Source organism: Balaenoptera acutorostrata, chromosome 9 (genome assembly GCF_949987535.1).
Source record: "Balaenoptera acutorostrata chromosome 9, mBalAcu1.1, whole genome shotgun sequence".
NCBI classification, from domain to species: domain Eukaryota; kingdom Metazoa; phylum Chordata; class Mammalia; order Artiodactyla; family Balaenopteridae; genus Balaenoptera; species Balaenoptera acutorostrata.
In genome coordinates this window covers 27,886,187-27,904,102 of record NC_080072.1, presented here as the reverse complement: position 1 = coordinate 27,904,102, position 17,916 = coordinate 27,886,187, and the positions used below count along the sequence as shown (strand labels likewise).

Below are 17,916 nucleotides of genomic sequence, written 5' to 3'. Positions count from 1 at the left end.
ATTTAAGGTAGACTGTTAAAATATACAAGCCAGCTAATAGATTTAGGACATAAACACTTATAAATCTTAGTGTTACTTAAAATAAATATATATTGGTAACTTGAAGATGCTTGTTGTAATTTTTTCATTTAGAAACAGGACTTTTATGTGCTTGCAATATATTCTGTAATTTACAGATATTTAATTGGGTAATAATTGGATATATTTGCTTAAAGTGATTTAGAGCAAATAATATCCCTTTAGGACATAAGTTAGAATGAAAGAAGAAAAAATACCACTCCTTGATAAATCTTGAAAGGAAAAACTCCATTTTTTCATCACTGTTTGTTAAATTATGAAACTTGTCAATATTGAATTTTAGGAACATTTGATGATCTTTTTCCACAAATCATGCTTTCCTTTGCTTTCAATGCCTCGACATATTTTTGTGCACTTATAATATTAAGGGAATCAAATAGAAATGTACAAATATGTCCATTTCATTTAACTTAGATCTTTAAAATTTAGAGAATTAACCCTACATAACAATTACAAAATCACTTTCCTCCATTAATTCATTTCGGAGCATAATTTTGCATATACCAAAAGGAACATTCCCAAAGCATACCTGCAGACTCTGGCTGAAATGACCCCAAATTTCAGAGTTTCTACTTGAACCAGAGTGACTCTTCCTACTGCAGTGAAAACTTGAAACAGGATTTAGCCAATTCCATATATCAGGTTGTTGGTTCTTCTGCATTTTGAGGATCTTTCAGACCTCCTTGTAAAAAGATTTAGCTCAATGGTAAAGTTAAGTGGTGGGGAAAAAATCCTCCACATATAAAAGCAAATGAGTTTTTAGAGAATAGAGAATAATCTCTATGAGAAATTACTTCTAAATTATCCATGTGGAAATTAAACTTAGCTCTTGTTAACATTTCCATAGAAATATGCATTTTGATTAAACCAAATAAATAAATACAAAAAAAGAATCCCTAAAAGTAGGCATAGTCATTTATCTATATACTCACAAATATTTTGCTCTTTTCTGATCATCAGTATTTTTTTCTTGCTTTATTTGCTTCATATCCTTTAACTTTATTTCCCATTATTCATGGAGAGGTTTTCTATCTAAGACTAAATTGATTCTCTGCATACTTCTTATCTGTGAAGTCACTTCAGCAGAGAGTTACTCTTTGGAGTTAGGTCCTCATCTCTAATCTGTATCCCTCAGCTAGTGCACTCGGTCTGGTGCTGCCCCATCACCGCCCTAAGGCATGTAGAGAGAGGGCTCTCGCTTTGCCCAGTCTGTTCACTGAGCTCCCTTTGAAATTGGTGAGGAAGGAGGTCTGTGGAGGGGAGAGATAGATGTACTGGGTGACTATTTGAAAGCAGTGTAATTTGTAAATTTGCCGTAAACTTTTAGTGAGAATTGGGGCGGGGGTTTCCGAGTTAACATGCAGAAATCAAAAGGAAAATGGAAGTTTCATTTCATTACCGAGGGTTCTGATATGAAAGGGATTTTTTCTAAAATTTTACCAAGATCTCGGCAATTAATCTATACACTTAAAGATATTAAAATATTCCTAACATTGCCATGTTATATGTATATTTATATGTATAAATAAACATCACACTCATATACACACATGCGCACACACACACACACACACACACACACACACACAGTAGCACTTATCAAATAATACTGCTTTATACCACCTGGCTGTTAATTTAAATTTGGAGCAAGTGAAATATACACCACCTAGGAGAGTGTACCTTTGACCATGAAGAGTGCGGAAAATCACTGCTGTAATTGATACTTTTCATTCATCATGAAAAGTTTTTATACTGTCCGTAGAGAGAAAGCCACATTTCATTTTGTCAAGCCAAAAACATACTACCTAACTGCCTTTGTATAAAAGCTAACACAACATGTCAAAAATAATAGCATAGCCCTCAATATACATTGAACTGGTGAAAGCAGTTAGGAACGGTTTGGCAAAGATAAAACGTAAAGTTAAGTTTTACATTATTTTCTTTTCATTCACATTCACACCAGGTAGACCTTGTCAAATACCTATAGTAAAGAAGAACGTGTTCACGCATGCAGAACAAAATAAAATAAGATTAAAAGCTCCAGGAAATCTGCCTGCTTCAAAAAACCATTAAAGTGTGCCTATCCCTCAAGCCTTACAAATGTGTTAATTGTCGTGTTTCAGTCATGTAAATATGTTTCAGCATAAAGTAAGCAAGATTTCCTGTTATAGAAGCACTGCTATCTGGGGGTGTGTGGGTAGGGAGGGACGAACAAGGACTAAATAACACACTGTAATGAAACCTGCCTTTGGGCAGCACATGCCTCAGTTCTGAATGCCCAGAAATACTTCGCAGACGCTCTGGGCTGCCTAGCAATGGGAATTTCTAATTCTGGCTAGCTTGACAAAGTAAATACAACTATTGAACATAAGGCAGCTCCTAATAAAAAACAACAATTCCCCCTTGTAAACACCTACAGTTGGCCCCATTAAAAATTCTTTCTTCATATCCAGGAACTAGCAAACCCTTAAACGTGGGGATCTCAAAGTAACTACAGAGCAGTTGGGAGATTTAATGCTGTCGACATGTTATACATTGCCATTTCCACCGAGCCCTTCATACCCCATCTCAGGGCTTTGTGGAGCAATGTTCTGCACACACTGTAGGGCATTATGCAAGCAAACACATTGGCCATTATGCTCCCAGGACTCATTCATGGACAGCCAAAAGGAAATCAATATATGTTCATACTTACATACGAAAATATATGGTTGAGGGAGTGTTCATCCAAAGCTGCCAGTTTGGAGTTATTTAGTGGACTGAAATTAGTGTGATAACTAAAGCAATTATCTGATTTCAAAATTCTCTGATTCCTGCTTTTTCACATGTTAGAATTCATCTCTTCCATTAGCTATGTATCAGTCAGACCTCTGCCAGTCCCTAAGTTAAAGTGCATCTGCTATAGTTTCAAAAATCTCTAGGATTTAGGGATCAGCCTTGAGCTTACACACATATTTATCTGCTAACAGTTTACTGAGTAGGAAGCTTCAGATTATAGTAAGGAGCAAACATTAGTTTGAATTCTAGCAGACAAGAACAGATTGTACCTTTTGCCACCTCCAGAATAGTTTCCATATGCTTTAAGAGAAAAAAAGTTCGCATATAATTAGTAGTTTGAATTTATTTCTAAAAGAAGTGTTTTTTTCAAGCTCAACATTCAGATCCGAAAACGGTATATGTTCCTAAAATATCTTACTATTCTTAAGCCATCGGAGGGGTGGTACCAAAATATTGCTCCTAAAATGTTTCCTCACTTGTCTCGGGTAGAAAAGGGGCCTTCTGGACAAAGCAGGCTTGAAGAGCCTATCAAAACGACGGTCTCTCCACAGAAAGATCTCAGTCTTCTTCCACTTAACTGCCAGAGCAGCAGTAGGCCCTAGATCTCAAGAGTCTCTCAGCTTGGCCCTGCTCAAGCTTAATTCAGATTCTATACACTCTGGAGCTTATATGCTCCTGCCTGCATTGTGTGGTCCAGAGCCCATACGAGCCTTGGGTTAAGCAGAGTTGGAGACCAGTCAAAAGATTGCCAGAGTGAGAAGCCCTGCTACAATTCAGGAAGGATGAATGAGAGGGAGTCCGTTCAGGAGATATGGGGAGTCTCATTCAGGCCGTGATGCACAACCACAGGATCACAGTGGCCATGTGGGACTTAGCCACCCCATTCCTTTATCCTTTATCCTTTATCCATCCCAGAGAAGAGGCTAGTGGGGGGGGGGGGGGGAGGGGAGGCATCTTTCACAGTTTCTACTGTCCAAGTTTAGGTCACAATTCAAGTCACTTTATTCCAACTGTTACCTAAATGATATATTCTTTTCAGTCCTGCTCGTGTTAGAACATGAATGAGAATAAAATGTGCAAAAGAAAAAGGAGAGACCCAAAGAAAAGAAAAGGATACTGCCTTTAGTTTGTGTAGAAAGTACACCTATTTTAAGGAAAGTTCTCCAGGAATAATCTAGTTTGTTCTCCATCAGTGTATGAAATAAAGGAGGAGAATAACATGACTCCCCATATCTCCAATGTCTGAAAGTTCAGGAACATTGGAACTGAAACATGGTGGTATTCTCACTATTATGTAGTCCAAAAGATGCTGACTCACATTTTAAGAGGATTAAATGCAACAAGCCGTCCCCACAAACAGCACTGCCAGAGTCTTTCCTCCATGCACACTTCACACAGGGCCCAACCCCTCTACCTGGAATCTTCCTGTTGGGCAGGCGTGAGGCTGAGGACCACCACTCCCCATAGGAGCACGGCGGGAGTGGTAGGATCCTGTGGGTCACTTAGTGACTAGAATGTCTTTTCTGAATCAAAAGAAAGCAGGATCTAGAACAGCCTGTGTATACCACCTTTTGGGAAATTCTGTCTTTAATAGAATACACGTTTGCAACAACTGTTGTTTTCTGTTACTGACCCACAGCATCCTCCCACCCCCACCGTGCTCCTACCAAGCCAAACCTCTCCTAGCTGCGGCCACTCCCCTGTTTGGGGACTGCTCCAGAAAAGGTGCCCTTTTTTCTGTCCTTCGAAAATGCCAAGCTTATTCCTACCTTAAGACTTTTGTATGTCATTCCCTTTGCCTGGAAACTTCTTTTTCAGGTCCTCATTGGTCTTTTCTGAACATTTAGATCTTAGCTCAAATGTACTCTGCAGAAAGGCTTTCACCAATTAGAGTAGTACCCCCAGGCAGTATCATATCACCATGTTTCATTTCCTTAAAAGACTTCTCACTGTCTGAATTATCTTCTCCATTTGTTGACTCTCCTGTATGTTAGCTGTCTCTCCTTGTGTTAATAAGTGTCTATGTATTGTCCCTTTCTGAAGTTGTAAGTTTTTTGAAAGCAAGGATTTTGCCTGTCTTGTTCACTATTTTACCTCCAGTGCTTAGAAAAGTTCTGGCACATAGAGCAGTGAGTAAGAATGTGGACTTTGAAGCCAGAATGCCTGAGTTCAAATCCCATTTGAATACCCTGAAGTTGCGACATCACTTCGGTATTTTTCAGACTTGGTCACGTATTCTACAACCAGTTGAAAGGGAAGCTTGGAAGTAAAGTCTTTATTCAGGATGGCCGTATATTCCCGGGTTCTTCTACTAAAGGAGGAAGGGAGAGTGGACACTGGAGGTTAATGACAGTCTCTATCAGAGTCCACAGCCCTTCGGAACCCAAATATCCGTGCACAGCCTCTTCCCACACACTTACCTCTTCTTCAGGGGTGAGTGGGGAATCCTACTGGAGAGAAACTGCAAAAATTCTCTGCCCTGGCAGTAGAGGAGTGTAGCCGAGTTTGTAACCCTCAGTTCTGCCCTCTGGAAGGAACTCCCTTGTCCACTCTCCTTTGTATCCCTTTAGAAAGTTATTCCTTGTCCATTATCATTGACAGCTACGTGAAGTCGCTATTAGAGTCTGTGCCCTTTGGGGGCTGCACAGTTTTTACAGCCCACTTATTGATAGATCAGATTTGGGGGCTTAAGATTTCTTTAGGGGTTGAATACTCATAGACTCTTGACCAGGCTTGTAGTTTCTTTGGCAAAACAACCCCCAATCTTGGGGCAAGTAACTTCCCGCTGCCACTGCTGCCGGTGCTTCTTGGCCCCCATGAAGCAAGTCACTGGACACTGAAACACTGGGCTGGCCTCCATTTCCACAGCTGCCTCTCTGCTCCCATGAAGCCTATGAAGCTGTTGACTAGTCACTAGAATGCAAAAAAACACAACAACACAAAAAACTGTCCCTGCAACAGTGCTTGCCAATTGCAGCAGTAAAAGTAGCAGGAGGAGAGCACCTGCTTCTCTTCCACCTTCTAAATCTAGTACAGCTGCGTCTAACTGGATAAGCCTAATTCACACCTTTCCAGCCTCTTACCTGCAGGCAGACACACCACAAGGCAGTTGAAATGGGCGCATGTCCACCACAACTCTTACTTTGTAAGACTTGAGTCTTATTTTCTGGCCTCTCTGTTCTACCTATACCTCTCTCTTTCATCTTACTTGTAACTAGCTTGAAGCCATCTGAAATAATAGACTTGAGAGGGAAGGCAACACCCTTAATCTGACTTTTGTCTCTGAGCTGGCTCCCATTTTTCTGGCCAGCCTCTTAATGAGGTATTTCACCAAGGCTTAGGGGCAAAGACATCTGTGAAGGTTGCCTGCTCTGGTGTGCAATTGCAGAAATAGCTGGGTTTTTTCAACCTTCTGACATCCCAAATTACCAAGCTTTTATTCACTTTAAGTTGTGAGCTGCAGGCAGGGCATTTCCTTTAATAGAGTTGTAGTTCCTCTACCTCTTCTTGCATATTCTATAGCTCTAGCCTAAGTTCATTTCTCTTTCATAAATAACTTTGCCAAAAATGGCAAGAAGCCACTAACACAACAATATCCTGAATTTCTCCAACATTTCAACTAGAGCCACAGGCCTAACAAGGGTAGTCAGCTTTCCAATCTGTGATACTGACCTCACTGCCCACCTTCCAACCACTAAGCCAACTTAGATTTTTTTTTTTTAACATCTTTATTGGAGTATAATTGCTTCTCAATGGTGTGTTAGTTTCTGCTCTATAACAAAGTGAATCAGCTAACACATATATATGGAATCTTTAAAAAAAAAATGGTTATGAAGAATCTAGGGGCAGGACAGGAATAAAGACGCAGATATAGAGAATGGACTTGAGGACACAGGGTGGGGGAAGGGTGAGCTGGGACGAGGTGAGAGAGTGGCGTGGACTAATATATACTGCCAACTTAGATTTTGATGGTAGAACTCGATCCATTTTTCAGGTCCCAAATTCTCCGTAAGGAGGATATAGGTTAGGCTGCTATTAAAGAAATGCAAAGATGCAGTGGCTTAAATAATATGGAACACATACCACATAAAAGCTCAATTCGGTGGCCCAGGGCTCTTTTGGTGCCAGGTGGTGTCAGGAGACCCTAAACTAATTCTGTGGTTTTGCTATGCCCTCCTCAGCCCATAGCTTCCGTTTGATGGCCCAGGACAGCGGCTTCAGCACCTACCCTCAAGTCCACATTTCAGCGAGTGGGAAGAGGGAAGTTTGTCTTGTCCCTAACGTTGTGGAGCCTAGAGCAGGAATGCAAATAAAGGACCACATTATTACATGCCTCAATATTTAAAAGTTACCAAGCCAAAAAATCATTAAATATGCTTTCCCTTCCTTCCTTCACAAATATACCTACCTGGAAAGCCAAGTTTAAATTTAGGATCAGGGTTCTACTCCAGAACATGGAGACATAGGAAGAACGGGCCTACAGCCCATCTCCTTTCTCTCCCCACCCCTGTCTCCTTCCCACACACAGCAGGCAACGTGATTGTGCCTGGGGACACCCAGCCTTCACATCCAAACTCTGTCCACACTCCCCACAAACAGCCACCCCTTGGCTCCTCCTGGGGCCCCAGGGTGTGCACATAGACGACACAGTTTGCCCATGGTGGTCAAACCTGGGGAAGAGACCTGTGCAGGCTTTGTGGCCATTTGCACAGGGAGTTCTGAGGTTCTGAGTACCCAGAGTGTGTCCTATAATGAAGGGTACAGGCTCTAGATGGGCACATCCCCTTCGCCCTGTTAATTCCTCACCCCATGAGGAGGGGTGGGTCAGGGCCCAGGGCGGGGGTCCTCTTGCTGGGGTCAAATAACGATGCCAAGGGAAAAGGGAAGTAATTGGCACCTCCCCCTCTCTAAGGATCTAACCTTGAGCTTAATCATAGCACTTCTGCTCAAGATGAAGCAACCAGAGCTTAATCACTCAGCCTCAGCTATTGGCAAAGGCAGCTGGGGAGCGTGGCCTTTATTCTGGGAGGCCATGTGTCCCACTAATACTCAGAGATTCTTTTACTCGCTGCAAAGGAAGAGAATAGATATTGGGAATAAGCTAGCAATCTCTGCCACAGACACATGCCTTTTCACAAATCACACTTATGTTTAGACAAGTGAGTTCTTCACAATCTGCTTTCAGAGAGGTGAGTTTGGAGGCAAGACAATACTGTCAGTTATAATTGACGGTCAAAATAATTGCACACCTGAGCATTTTTCAATGGGCAGCCAATGTGCAATGTTCCAGCTCTGAAATTTTGTCTAATTTTCAGATCAATCAGGAAGAACCAAATGAATTTTTTTCAATTCAAAGGATATAGTATGATTATGACATTCAATAAAACAATTTTAATCCAAAACCCTGGGGATGAATTGGATCTTAAACAAACAAACAAAACTGAAACCTAAAACCTGACCATGTTTTGGCAGCAGTTCTTCCAGAAATATTCGGCTGCTATCAAACGTACACTTATCAATCCAAAAAGAGCCAAAATATGGTTCTGGCATGATTTCCACTGCCCTACTCATATACAAGAGTAACACAAAATTCACAAAATTAGGCAAATGCATCTTCCACACTGCAAAATTTTAGCCAGATATAGAATAACTACAATGTAACATTGCATTGTAATAATGTAATGATTATGGAATAATATAAATGCAATAATTTAAAAATATAATAATTATATAATGGCATATAACACTGTGCGAGTTTTTTGCAATAATATAAATGCAATAATTTAAAAATATAATAATTATATAACGGCATATAACACTGTGCGAGTTTTTTGCACTCTGAACTCTTGTGAAGAAATAATAGTGATGATGAATAGCATATCAAAGCCTGCTTCATCTGGTTCCTTCCCTCTACCCTCCTCCTAGCGCCCCCCCCCAGAAGGAAATCAGTCTCTCCACAAAGGAAATATATCCCTTTTTATGATATAAAAGAGACTCTGAGCACTACATTAACCCCTGCCCTCTGGGCTGCGGGGGGACATCAGGTGTGCATTTCCTTGGTCAGAAACTAAGTAGGGAGCCTTCCACCATTAGCAGGGGCTCACACAAAGAGTGAACGCTTCGGGAGGGTGATCGTTTTGCTATGGCCCTTCTTGAAACTGTAGCTGACTACTGGTTGTCTCCCAGTATCCATTTGCTCCTTCTTCCATAGTAATGCATTTGCTGAACATTTTCACATATTTTAAAACATTTCCCAGCCTCCCTCACAACCAGGTGTGGCCATGTTTAAGTTCTGGATGTGTATGGAAGTGATGTGTCCAACTTGCAAGTCTTCCTTCATGGCCCTTGCTTCCCACCAGCTGAGAGAGAGCAAAAAAGATCAGCCTTGGAGCCAGAAGTGGGAGCCGCTTGTTGAGGATGGCAGACCAGTTCTTCCGGTTCAGCATTGCCTACTTCTGGCCCATAAAGTGGGAGATAAATAAACTTCTATCTGTTTTTTAGCCGTTTCTTGAAGTGGGTTGGGATATCTCTGTATTGCAGCTACTTAGCCTATACTCTAATTCATTCCCTACCATCCAGAGCAGTGCCTCATAACACAGAATATGGCTACAGAAATCAGCAAATCATGCTCCAGGTTAGGGCATCACACAGCTCTTGAAAGAATCAATGGAGTGGGATGATGAGTCTTTTCTGCATTGGTTTCCTGCCCATGATATAAAGAAGGGGAAATGCTTTTAAAACTTGAGTGGAGAAGCTTCATCTTCTGACATTTCTTTTGTTATTGTGTCAGCATTAAATACATGTGCAAGATAGATTTTTTTTAAAATAAATATAGGCTTCCCTGGTGGCACAGTGGTTAAGAATCTGCCTGCCAGTGCAGGGGACACAGGTTCAAGCCCTGGTCTGGGAAGATCCCACATGCCGCGGAGCAATTAAGCCCATGCGCCACAACTACTGAGCTTGTGCTCTAGAGCCTGCAAACCACAACTACGGAGCCCATGTGCCACAAATACTGAAGCCCGCGCGCCTAGAGCCTGTGCTCCGCAACAAGAGAAGCCACCGCAATGAGAAGCCTGCGCACTGCAACGAAGAGTAGCCTCCGCAACTAGAGAAAGGTTGCATGCAGCAACGAAGACCCAACGCAGCCAAAAATAAATAAATAAATAAATAAATTTTAAAAATAGATAAATAAAAATAAATAAATGGACCCCAAATTGCCTCCTTAATACAGCCATGCATATTTTCACTGGCCCAGAAGCCAGGCACCTAACATGCCCCGTTTTCACTATTTTCTTACTAAGTATGAGGGAAATTATTTAGCCTTTTTAAATCTTCCCAGAAGTGGAGACAATGACTGCAGTTTCCTTTTATATTTATATTTCTTTACAGCACTGCAGTAGAGGGCAATGTGTAGTAAATGCTAAGACTTAGTGATGAGACCTGCTGGCCAAGTCCAATATTCTGTTTCTGTTGCTTACAAATATGTTTTTCATTAAATTTGTAGATTCATTTCCTTGCCCTAATAAGCTCACTTATTTTTATCTTGTCCCAAAGGTATTTTTATGAGCCACCTCAAATGCCTTCTTGAAGCAAAAAGAGGTAGAAATAAATTAGTGTAGTACTTAATAATTCACAAAACACTTCATATCTCATATGATCCCCATAACGGTCTTATGAGGGGAGAATTATTCACTTGTGATAGATGAGGAAACTGAAGCTAGACAGGTGAAGTGACTTATCTGAAGTCACATTGAGAGCGAGTGACAGAGGGAGGTATTAAACTGTCACTGGCTGCCTCTGTGAAGGGACCAATGTAAAACCTATATGTTCTAAGGTGTTTACAAGTTTTAATTTAAATTGATTGTGTTTTAAAGAAAAAAGAAAAAAACTATTAGGAAGTATTTTGAAATATTAACTCCTATTTCTGTGATTGTGAGTAATGGAAAGTTTGACTTTTCAGGAAATGTCATAAATTTTAAAGAATTAAAACAAATCTCTATTCATTTGCTAAGGGTTAAAATGTACTACATCAATTGTTTTCAGAAAACAAACAGTGCCTGGTGGTTTGGCCTTGGCAAAATATGAAAAATATAAATTGATTTAACTTATTTTAATGGTATTTACCTGCAATTTGTCTCAAATCCAGGTGTAACCTAGATTCATTATCTTGCCCCTTCTGTCTGGGAACTGTGAGTGCTGAGCACAGGTCTGGCAGGCTGGGAGAAAAGGAATTAGGAAGAGAACTGTGGAGCCAGGAAACCCAATCCTATGTACAATCAGTAGAGTTGCTGACTCAAGAAGGAACAAAATATAGTCAGTGGCTCAGCCCAACAAAGGGACAGAGAGGAAGGCAGAGGGGAAAGAATCTCGGTCCAGCTCGGCTTGGTACTTACTCCCTGGAGCCACAGAGCAAAGCACTTCTGCTGCTACTTCTTTATTACGACCCAGGGCTTCCTATGGGGCTAAGGGTGCCTTTTGGCAGGAACTCCTGTAATCCGCCAGGGCATTTTGTCAGCCTCGCTATTTCCCACCTTGTAGCACTGAAGGAAAGGGACCCATTAACGCAGTGGGATGAATCGCTGTAAAGTACATAGGCCTCTGCGGAACCTTGGGAGTTGTCGCACCTTTCCCAGATCCCTTTGCCTACATAGAAATCATCATTCAAGACAAGGCATTCATGGAAAAAATAGGCAGGCAGTCAGCCAGACAAGCATCTCCTTCCTCCCAGAATCTGGGAAAAGAAAATCAGGTGGAAAAATTTTAGCTCAAGATGTAAGGTAGGGCTTCCCTGGTAGCACAGTGGTTAAGAATCCGCCTGCCAACGCAGGGGACAGCGGTTCAAGCCCTGGTCTGGAAAGATCCCACATGCTGCGGAGCAACTAAGCCCGTGCGCCACAACTACTGAGCCTGCACTCTAGAGCCCTTGAGCCACAACTACTGAGCCTGCGCTCTAGAGTCCGCGAGCCACAACTACTGAAGCCCGTGCTCCGCAACAAGAGAAGCCACCGCAATAAGAAGCCTGTGCACTGCAACGAAGAGTAGCCCCCCGCCCCGGCTCTCAGCAACTAGAGGAAAAACCCGCGTGCAGCAGCGAAGACCCAATGCAGCCAAAAACTAAATAAATGGATAAAATAAAATAATTTTTTTTAAATGTAAGTTATGTTTTTGGCGCTGGCCTCAGAACCCCAGGTATAAAATGAGAAAGATGAGTACCTTGATCTGGTTTACAAGATTGAATCTCTACAAGATTTTTTGATAGTCTTGATTTTTACTGAAACCATTACCCAGTGCAACGTCAAGGTCCAAACGTTTATACCCCCACAGCCTTGCAGCTTTGGTCTAAACAGGTCACCGTACTGTGTAGAGTATCTTACAGCACATTTTCTCAGAAGACAGATCTGGGGTACAGCAGCATCTGAACGTTTACGTGTCAAGTGTGTAAATGCTTTGGAAGCCTCAAAGGGAAAGTGCCTGACACACCTGGCAAGCCTGGAACCTGATCTCTCCTTCTTCCTCGCTGCTTCACATCGCACTGACATGGTGCACGGGGGGAGGCTTAAAAAGGGAGAAAACAAAACCCACTGCTTGAGAATTTAGGCTGCAGAGTAAGCTCGTTCGAGTAATAATCAACAAAAGCTGGCAAAATCACACGTAGATTCACATATTTCCAAGAGCCATCCTTGGGCTTTTTTCAAAGGACATGGGTGTGCAACTAGCTTTTACGGTGTGACATTTGGTTAGAAGCATTTAACCACATCACCCCAAATTTTTGTGCTCAGAAGTTACACACGAATGGTATTTGACTCTTCTTCAAAGCCATTCAACCTGAAAGACTTCCAAGCATGTCACACGTCACATTTAGCTACTTTTGCTATGAAGGGCTTTCCGCCAACTGGCTCACGCTCATTGCCTAGAGAAGCAAAGGAAGAGAAATTTTTAGCAAATAGGTAAGCTCCTGAAATAAATGATATTATGCTGGTTCTGAATAAACTACACTAGTTTCCTCATTTGGATTGTCAGAGCAGTAGAAGCCTTCCACCAAATGCATCTTAGAGATGTATCCGTTCCACCGTTAAGCAAATCACCATTTCTGTATGTCAGAATCCAGTTCAGTATTTAACACCTAGCCCATCTCGGTGAAGCTTTTTCTGGCCCCCTCCCCGCACCACGATTTCTGCTTTGTCTCTGCCGTTCTTGTAGACAAAACTTGGACTGCTCACTATGAGGGTTACCTGTGTGCTTGCCTCATGCCTGTTACTGGATTGTAAGGCAGCACGGAGTGTGGAGGGTGCTCTGTTCACATATCTTTTCAGAATGCCTTGCTTCGAGTAGATTCTAAATATTTGTTGACTCCAGTTGATTTCCTAAACAGCCTAATCACCATCTGACCTCATCTTTGTGAGGTCCCAACCAAAAGTATACACACACACACACACACACAAACACACACATAAGTTTTGTTTTGTTTTTGTTTTTTTTAAAAATCTTCATCCTTCCTGTTTTCACATTTATTTATTTATTTATTTATTTATTTATGGCTGTGTTGGGTCTTCGTTTCTGTGCGAGGGCTTTCTCTAGTTGCGGCAAGCGGGGGCCACTCTTCATCACGGTGCGCGGGCCTCTCACTATCGCAGCCTCTCTTGTTGCGGAGCACAGGCTCCAGACACGCAGGCTCAGTAGCTGTGGCTCACGGGCCCAGTTGCTCCGCGGCATGTGGGATCTTCCCAGACCAGGGCTGGAACCCGTGTCCCCTGCATTGGCAGGCAGATTCTCAACCACTGCGCCACCAGGGAAGCCCCATGTTTTTTAATGGTGACTTTTCTTTAAGTTTCAGAGAGCCTTCAGGTCATGCATATACCCTAGTCATTTTTCCTTTGCTCATTAGCAATTACTACAAGATCTTAAAGAAACATTTAAACTCAGCCATATAATTAAATATCTCTTCCCCTCCTGCTTCCTCACGTGAACACTGATAGAGTTAACACTACTACAAAGACATTCGTGACCTCAGACTTTAGAGTCATGCATGTCTTTTAGATTCCTTCCTGAGCCTTTCACACTTTCATTTCTACCTGAAATCCTTTCTGAAACTAGGGTATGAAGAAATGAAAGAATTGTTTAAAGCAAAGGCAAAATGTGTCTTATTTGAGTTCTTTTTTATTATTCAAGAAATAGACATTTAATGACTTAAGTGACAGGCTGGGTACTAAGCATACAAATGAATACTACTATATTTATATTACTGTATGGATATTATAGCTTTTCTGGACCTTTCTGACATCTTTGTTGATCACATATCTATATAATACTGTCTTTCATCCTATATATATTTGTACCAGCAAACTGAAATCAAGGAAGAATATTTTCATAAATTATTTTTAATGTTTTAAAATGTTTTGATCCTTGCACACAGCTTGTGTTTACATGACAATAAACAAGCCTTTTATCAGGAAAGAAACTAGCCAGAACATATGCTGGTGGATCACAATATTTTGACCCAAAAAAATGGTTTTTCCCTTTTTCATCTTGAATTTTTTTTTTTTTTCATATTGAAGGGAGTTTTCAAATGAAGGGTTTCAGGTAGGTTGTCTCCAGGTCAGTTCACCTCATCAAGGCTTTGCTTAGTCATCAGGGGATGACCCCATCCTGCCCTACTTACCTTTAGCCTCACACACCCACTCTGCCTCACGCAAGAAACATGTTCCTTTGAGTTTGGATTTTTATGAAACAAATCATGTGGTCTGGGAGCACTGATAGTTGAAGGAATTTGATAGAGATCCTTTTGAAAACCAAAAAAGGTCTTTTGAAATATGAATATTTCTCCCTAATTACTGTAACTGTTTTGTAATGATGGTTGGTTACTGGGTCTCCTTAAATCAACCTGCAGAAAAACAGGAGGGGGAGATGTTCAAAGTTACACTGTATGTTTGAAAACATGACCCAACATGACGCATAGAAACAAACTTACCAAGACCTATAGCAGATGTTATGGCTGACTTATCTGGGCATATGAAAAATATTGACCCTTTGATTGGTATCATTTTTTTCATTATGTCAATATGACATTTGTCTATGAAAATTGTAAGTTCCTTAAAGAAAGTATAGCCTTGAAATAAAAATCATCAGGTCAACTTAATAGACAAAGGGAAACAAGCATTTGTGGGAATCCATAATTGCTGAAAAGCTACATTCAGTTGAAAAATAATACCATCTTGGAGCTCTAGCCAAAAAAAAAAAAAAAAAAAAAAGCCAAAAAACAACCCTGCCATTATTATGTGATATTTTTCAATTATGCTTTTATTTATGCACTTACATGTTTTCATTTCTACCTAAATAAGAAAAATCTTAATACATTTAGGTTTCGACTCTGGAAATGTGCCACTAAGAGTCCTGGTCCAGTTTCTGTAATGGCTACAACTTGTAAAATCTAGTAGGAATAGGATGTGATTATATTGGGCTTCAGTCTGAGAATTGTTTTAGCAAGAATTTTATATGCAAGACTAAATGCTGATCAACAGAGCATAATATTGTATTCTGAAGTGTGCTGGCAAAAGCAAAATTAATTATTTCTTTTCTTCTTTCTTTCCTTCCCCTGAAATCTTCTGCCATAGCGACTGCATTTGCCTCCAGACTTGTCAGACACAGTGAGCCGCTCGAGCAAACAGGATCTGGCAGAATCCGCCAAGCTGCTGGGCCCAGGCTGTGGCATGACGGCCCGAGGCAAGAAGCACCTGGACTTCTAGTGATTCCTCCTTAGTGGTTGACGCAGAATTATATGACACTCTAATTATGATTGCTAATAGCTTATGTAAATATTTTTCTTAACGATTTGACCTCCAATCCTTGAAAAACACAGTTAGGATTGCAAAATGAGGCCACCATTCTTCGTTATTTGAACCAACTTTCTATACAGCAATAGTACAGCAGAAATACTTTCACTTTAAATTTTGGTTTATGCTATATCTAGAGAAAATAGATAATTTTATTTTTAAATAAAAGCAAATCAAGATGCCTTACAGTGGTCATTAGTGTATGTGTGTTTAAGGCACTCAGTTCATGGTAAAGTGCATGTTACAGCAGGTAGCATATAAAACGTTATGAAATTCAAAATTATGTATGAAAAACGTATTTTCTCTTCATTTCTGAAAAAGACACCTCCCACCAAAAATGCTAAGGTTTTTTTAAGAAATGAAAAAATTTGTTTGCTAATATATGAAGACTAAAATAAAATGAATTTGCATTTATGCATCCTGTTATGAAATTGATGAAGACAAGATAGTATTTTGGGATTAAGACTCCATTAAAAATAATTAGTCTGCCATAGTAGTTAATAAATATAAAGAACCTGAGTGATAGAAAACTTAGACAAAGAAGTAGATGGTCTCTGTTTAAACAATTAAAGTTTGCACTGTGAAATTATGTCAATAGACATAATTCAGGATTGAAATTCAAACCGACAGCTACATTCATGCTAGGATACTGGGGGAAAACATGTATTGAAGCTTGGTGAGAGATTTTTACAAAACATCGGTCTGAGACAAAGTATAAAAAAGCTAACTCAGATTTCCATTGCATCAGGTAAAACCCTTTGTTAATTATGAACATTGGTAGGTGTGTACATTTATAACAATATAAACATGTCTTTGTGGATATATTGAACTCGTTTTCATATGAAATACTAGTTTTTTGAATCATAGTTCCATATTCTCAAAGCTTTTGACAAATAGTAGACAAAAAGAAAAAGTTAGAAAAGTAACTTGCATATTTAAGTAAAGAGTCTCAGTTTTTAAAAAAGCTGTTTAACATCTATTAGGAGAAACTGAATTTTCAAGATACATTTCCAAATATATTAGACTATCTTGAAGCAGTTATATCTAGCATTTTTGAGCAGTTTGCTTTTAATATACCACAAATTATACTTTATTTGTTCTTGACAACATTGTGGAAAACAAAGCCTAGGTTTTTAAAACTGTCTAACCGATATGATGAATGTCAGTCACTTAAAAAAAAACCCACTGTAGCATAAACACATACTATATACAGCTTTTATTCAGAATTAGAATAATTGAATCAATGACAGTGATTTGCCAGGATGTCAAATCTCTCCATCATATCCTGTCACTACCAGTTTATTTTTTGTGATCAAAATCAAAAAGACAACTATTTTGTCACCTGCTATTTCATTAGTACTAAAAATCAGGTTTCTCCTTCTATTTTTTTAGAATGTCTGGTTTATTTTTTTCACTTCTTTTAATTCGAAAGACACAAATTCTTCCCCATTTTCTTTTCAAAATAAAGTTTAAGAATTGATCTGTCAGTTAAAATTAAAGGGCTTTCATATTAAGCAAAGGTGCTTTTAAAATTTAAAGCAACTTCAAAAAATCAATTTAGTCCATAGATAATAAATAATATGCAGATACTCCACAAAAGCTTTGCTATGTCCTTTGAAAGCATTATGAACAATGTGAATAAGCTCAAGTGAATATTTTAGTCGGGTTATTATTTTAATAAGGCTAACCTTTTTCTTACCGTGTTGTGATTCGTTTTATATAAACACACAACGGAACAATTACATAGCATTTGACTCTGAACAGGAAATGTGAGGTCATCGGATATGAAAATTGCTTGTCAAAAATACTTAGTAGGTCATTGATTTACTACCCTAGCTACCATGTCTATAAAATTAACAGCCAATTACTAGTTAGTATATGCTTTGCAAATAAATACTATAAAAATTGAATGTGCATATTTGAACCCTTATTTTAAATATAAAAGAAACTTTTAAAACTCAGTGAAAGTGCATTTTGAACAATAATAGTACCTGGGCTTTCCAAAAATCAGATTCAAGTGCTTTGTTGGTCTGATTCACTAGGCAAACTTCGTAAAAAATAAGCTACTGGAGAGGGATGTATATTTTTGTTTTGCTCTGATAAAAACCCACTCTAAAAATGTGTTTTCTTTCCTTCTGGAAACATCAATTGTCCATATGCTAATAACTTACTACATAAAAATACTGGTCCTCAATAATGCTACTGTAGGTATACAAGCCATTTTGGTATA

General features: G+C 39.7%; 1 protein-coding gene across 1 annotated transcript in view; it reads left to right on the top strand.

The window, feature by feature from the left end:
• Positions 1 to 17,596, top strand: part of ELP4 (elongator acetyltransferase complex subunit 4) — a 225,457-nt gene extending 207,861 nt beyond the window's left edge. The window contains exon 10 of the mRNA XM_007181016.2: positions 15,468 to 17,596. Coding sequence (XP_007181078.2) covers positions 15,468 to 15,599 — 132 coding nt within the window. The 3' untranslated portion in view covers positions 15,600 to 17,596. The remainder of the gene's footprint in view (positions 1 to 15,467) is intronic.
• The last annotated feature ends 320 nt before the right edge of the window (positions 17,597 to 17,916 follow it).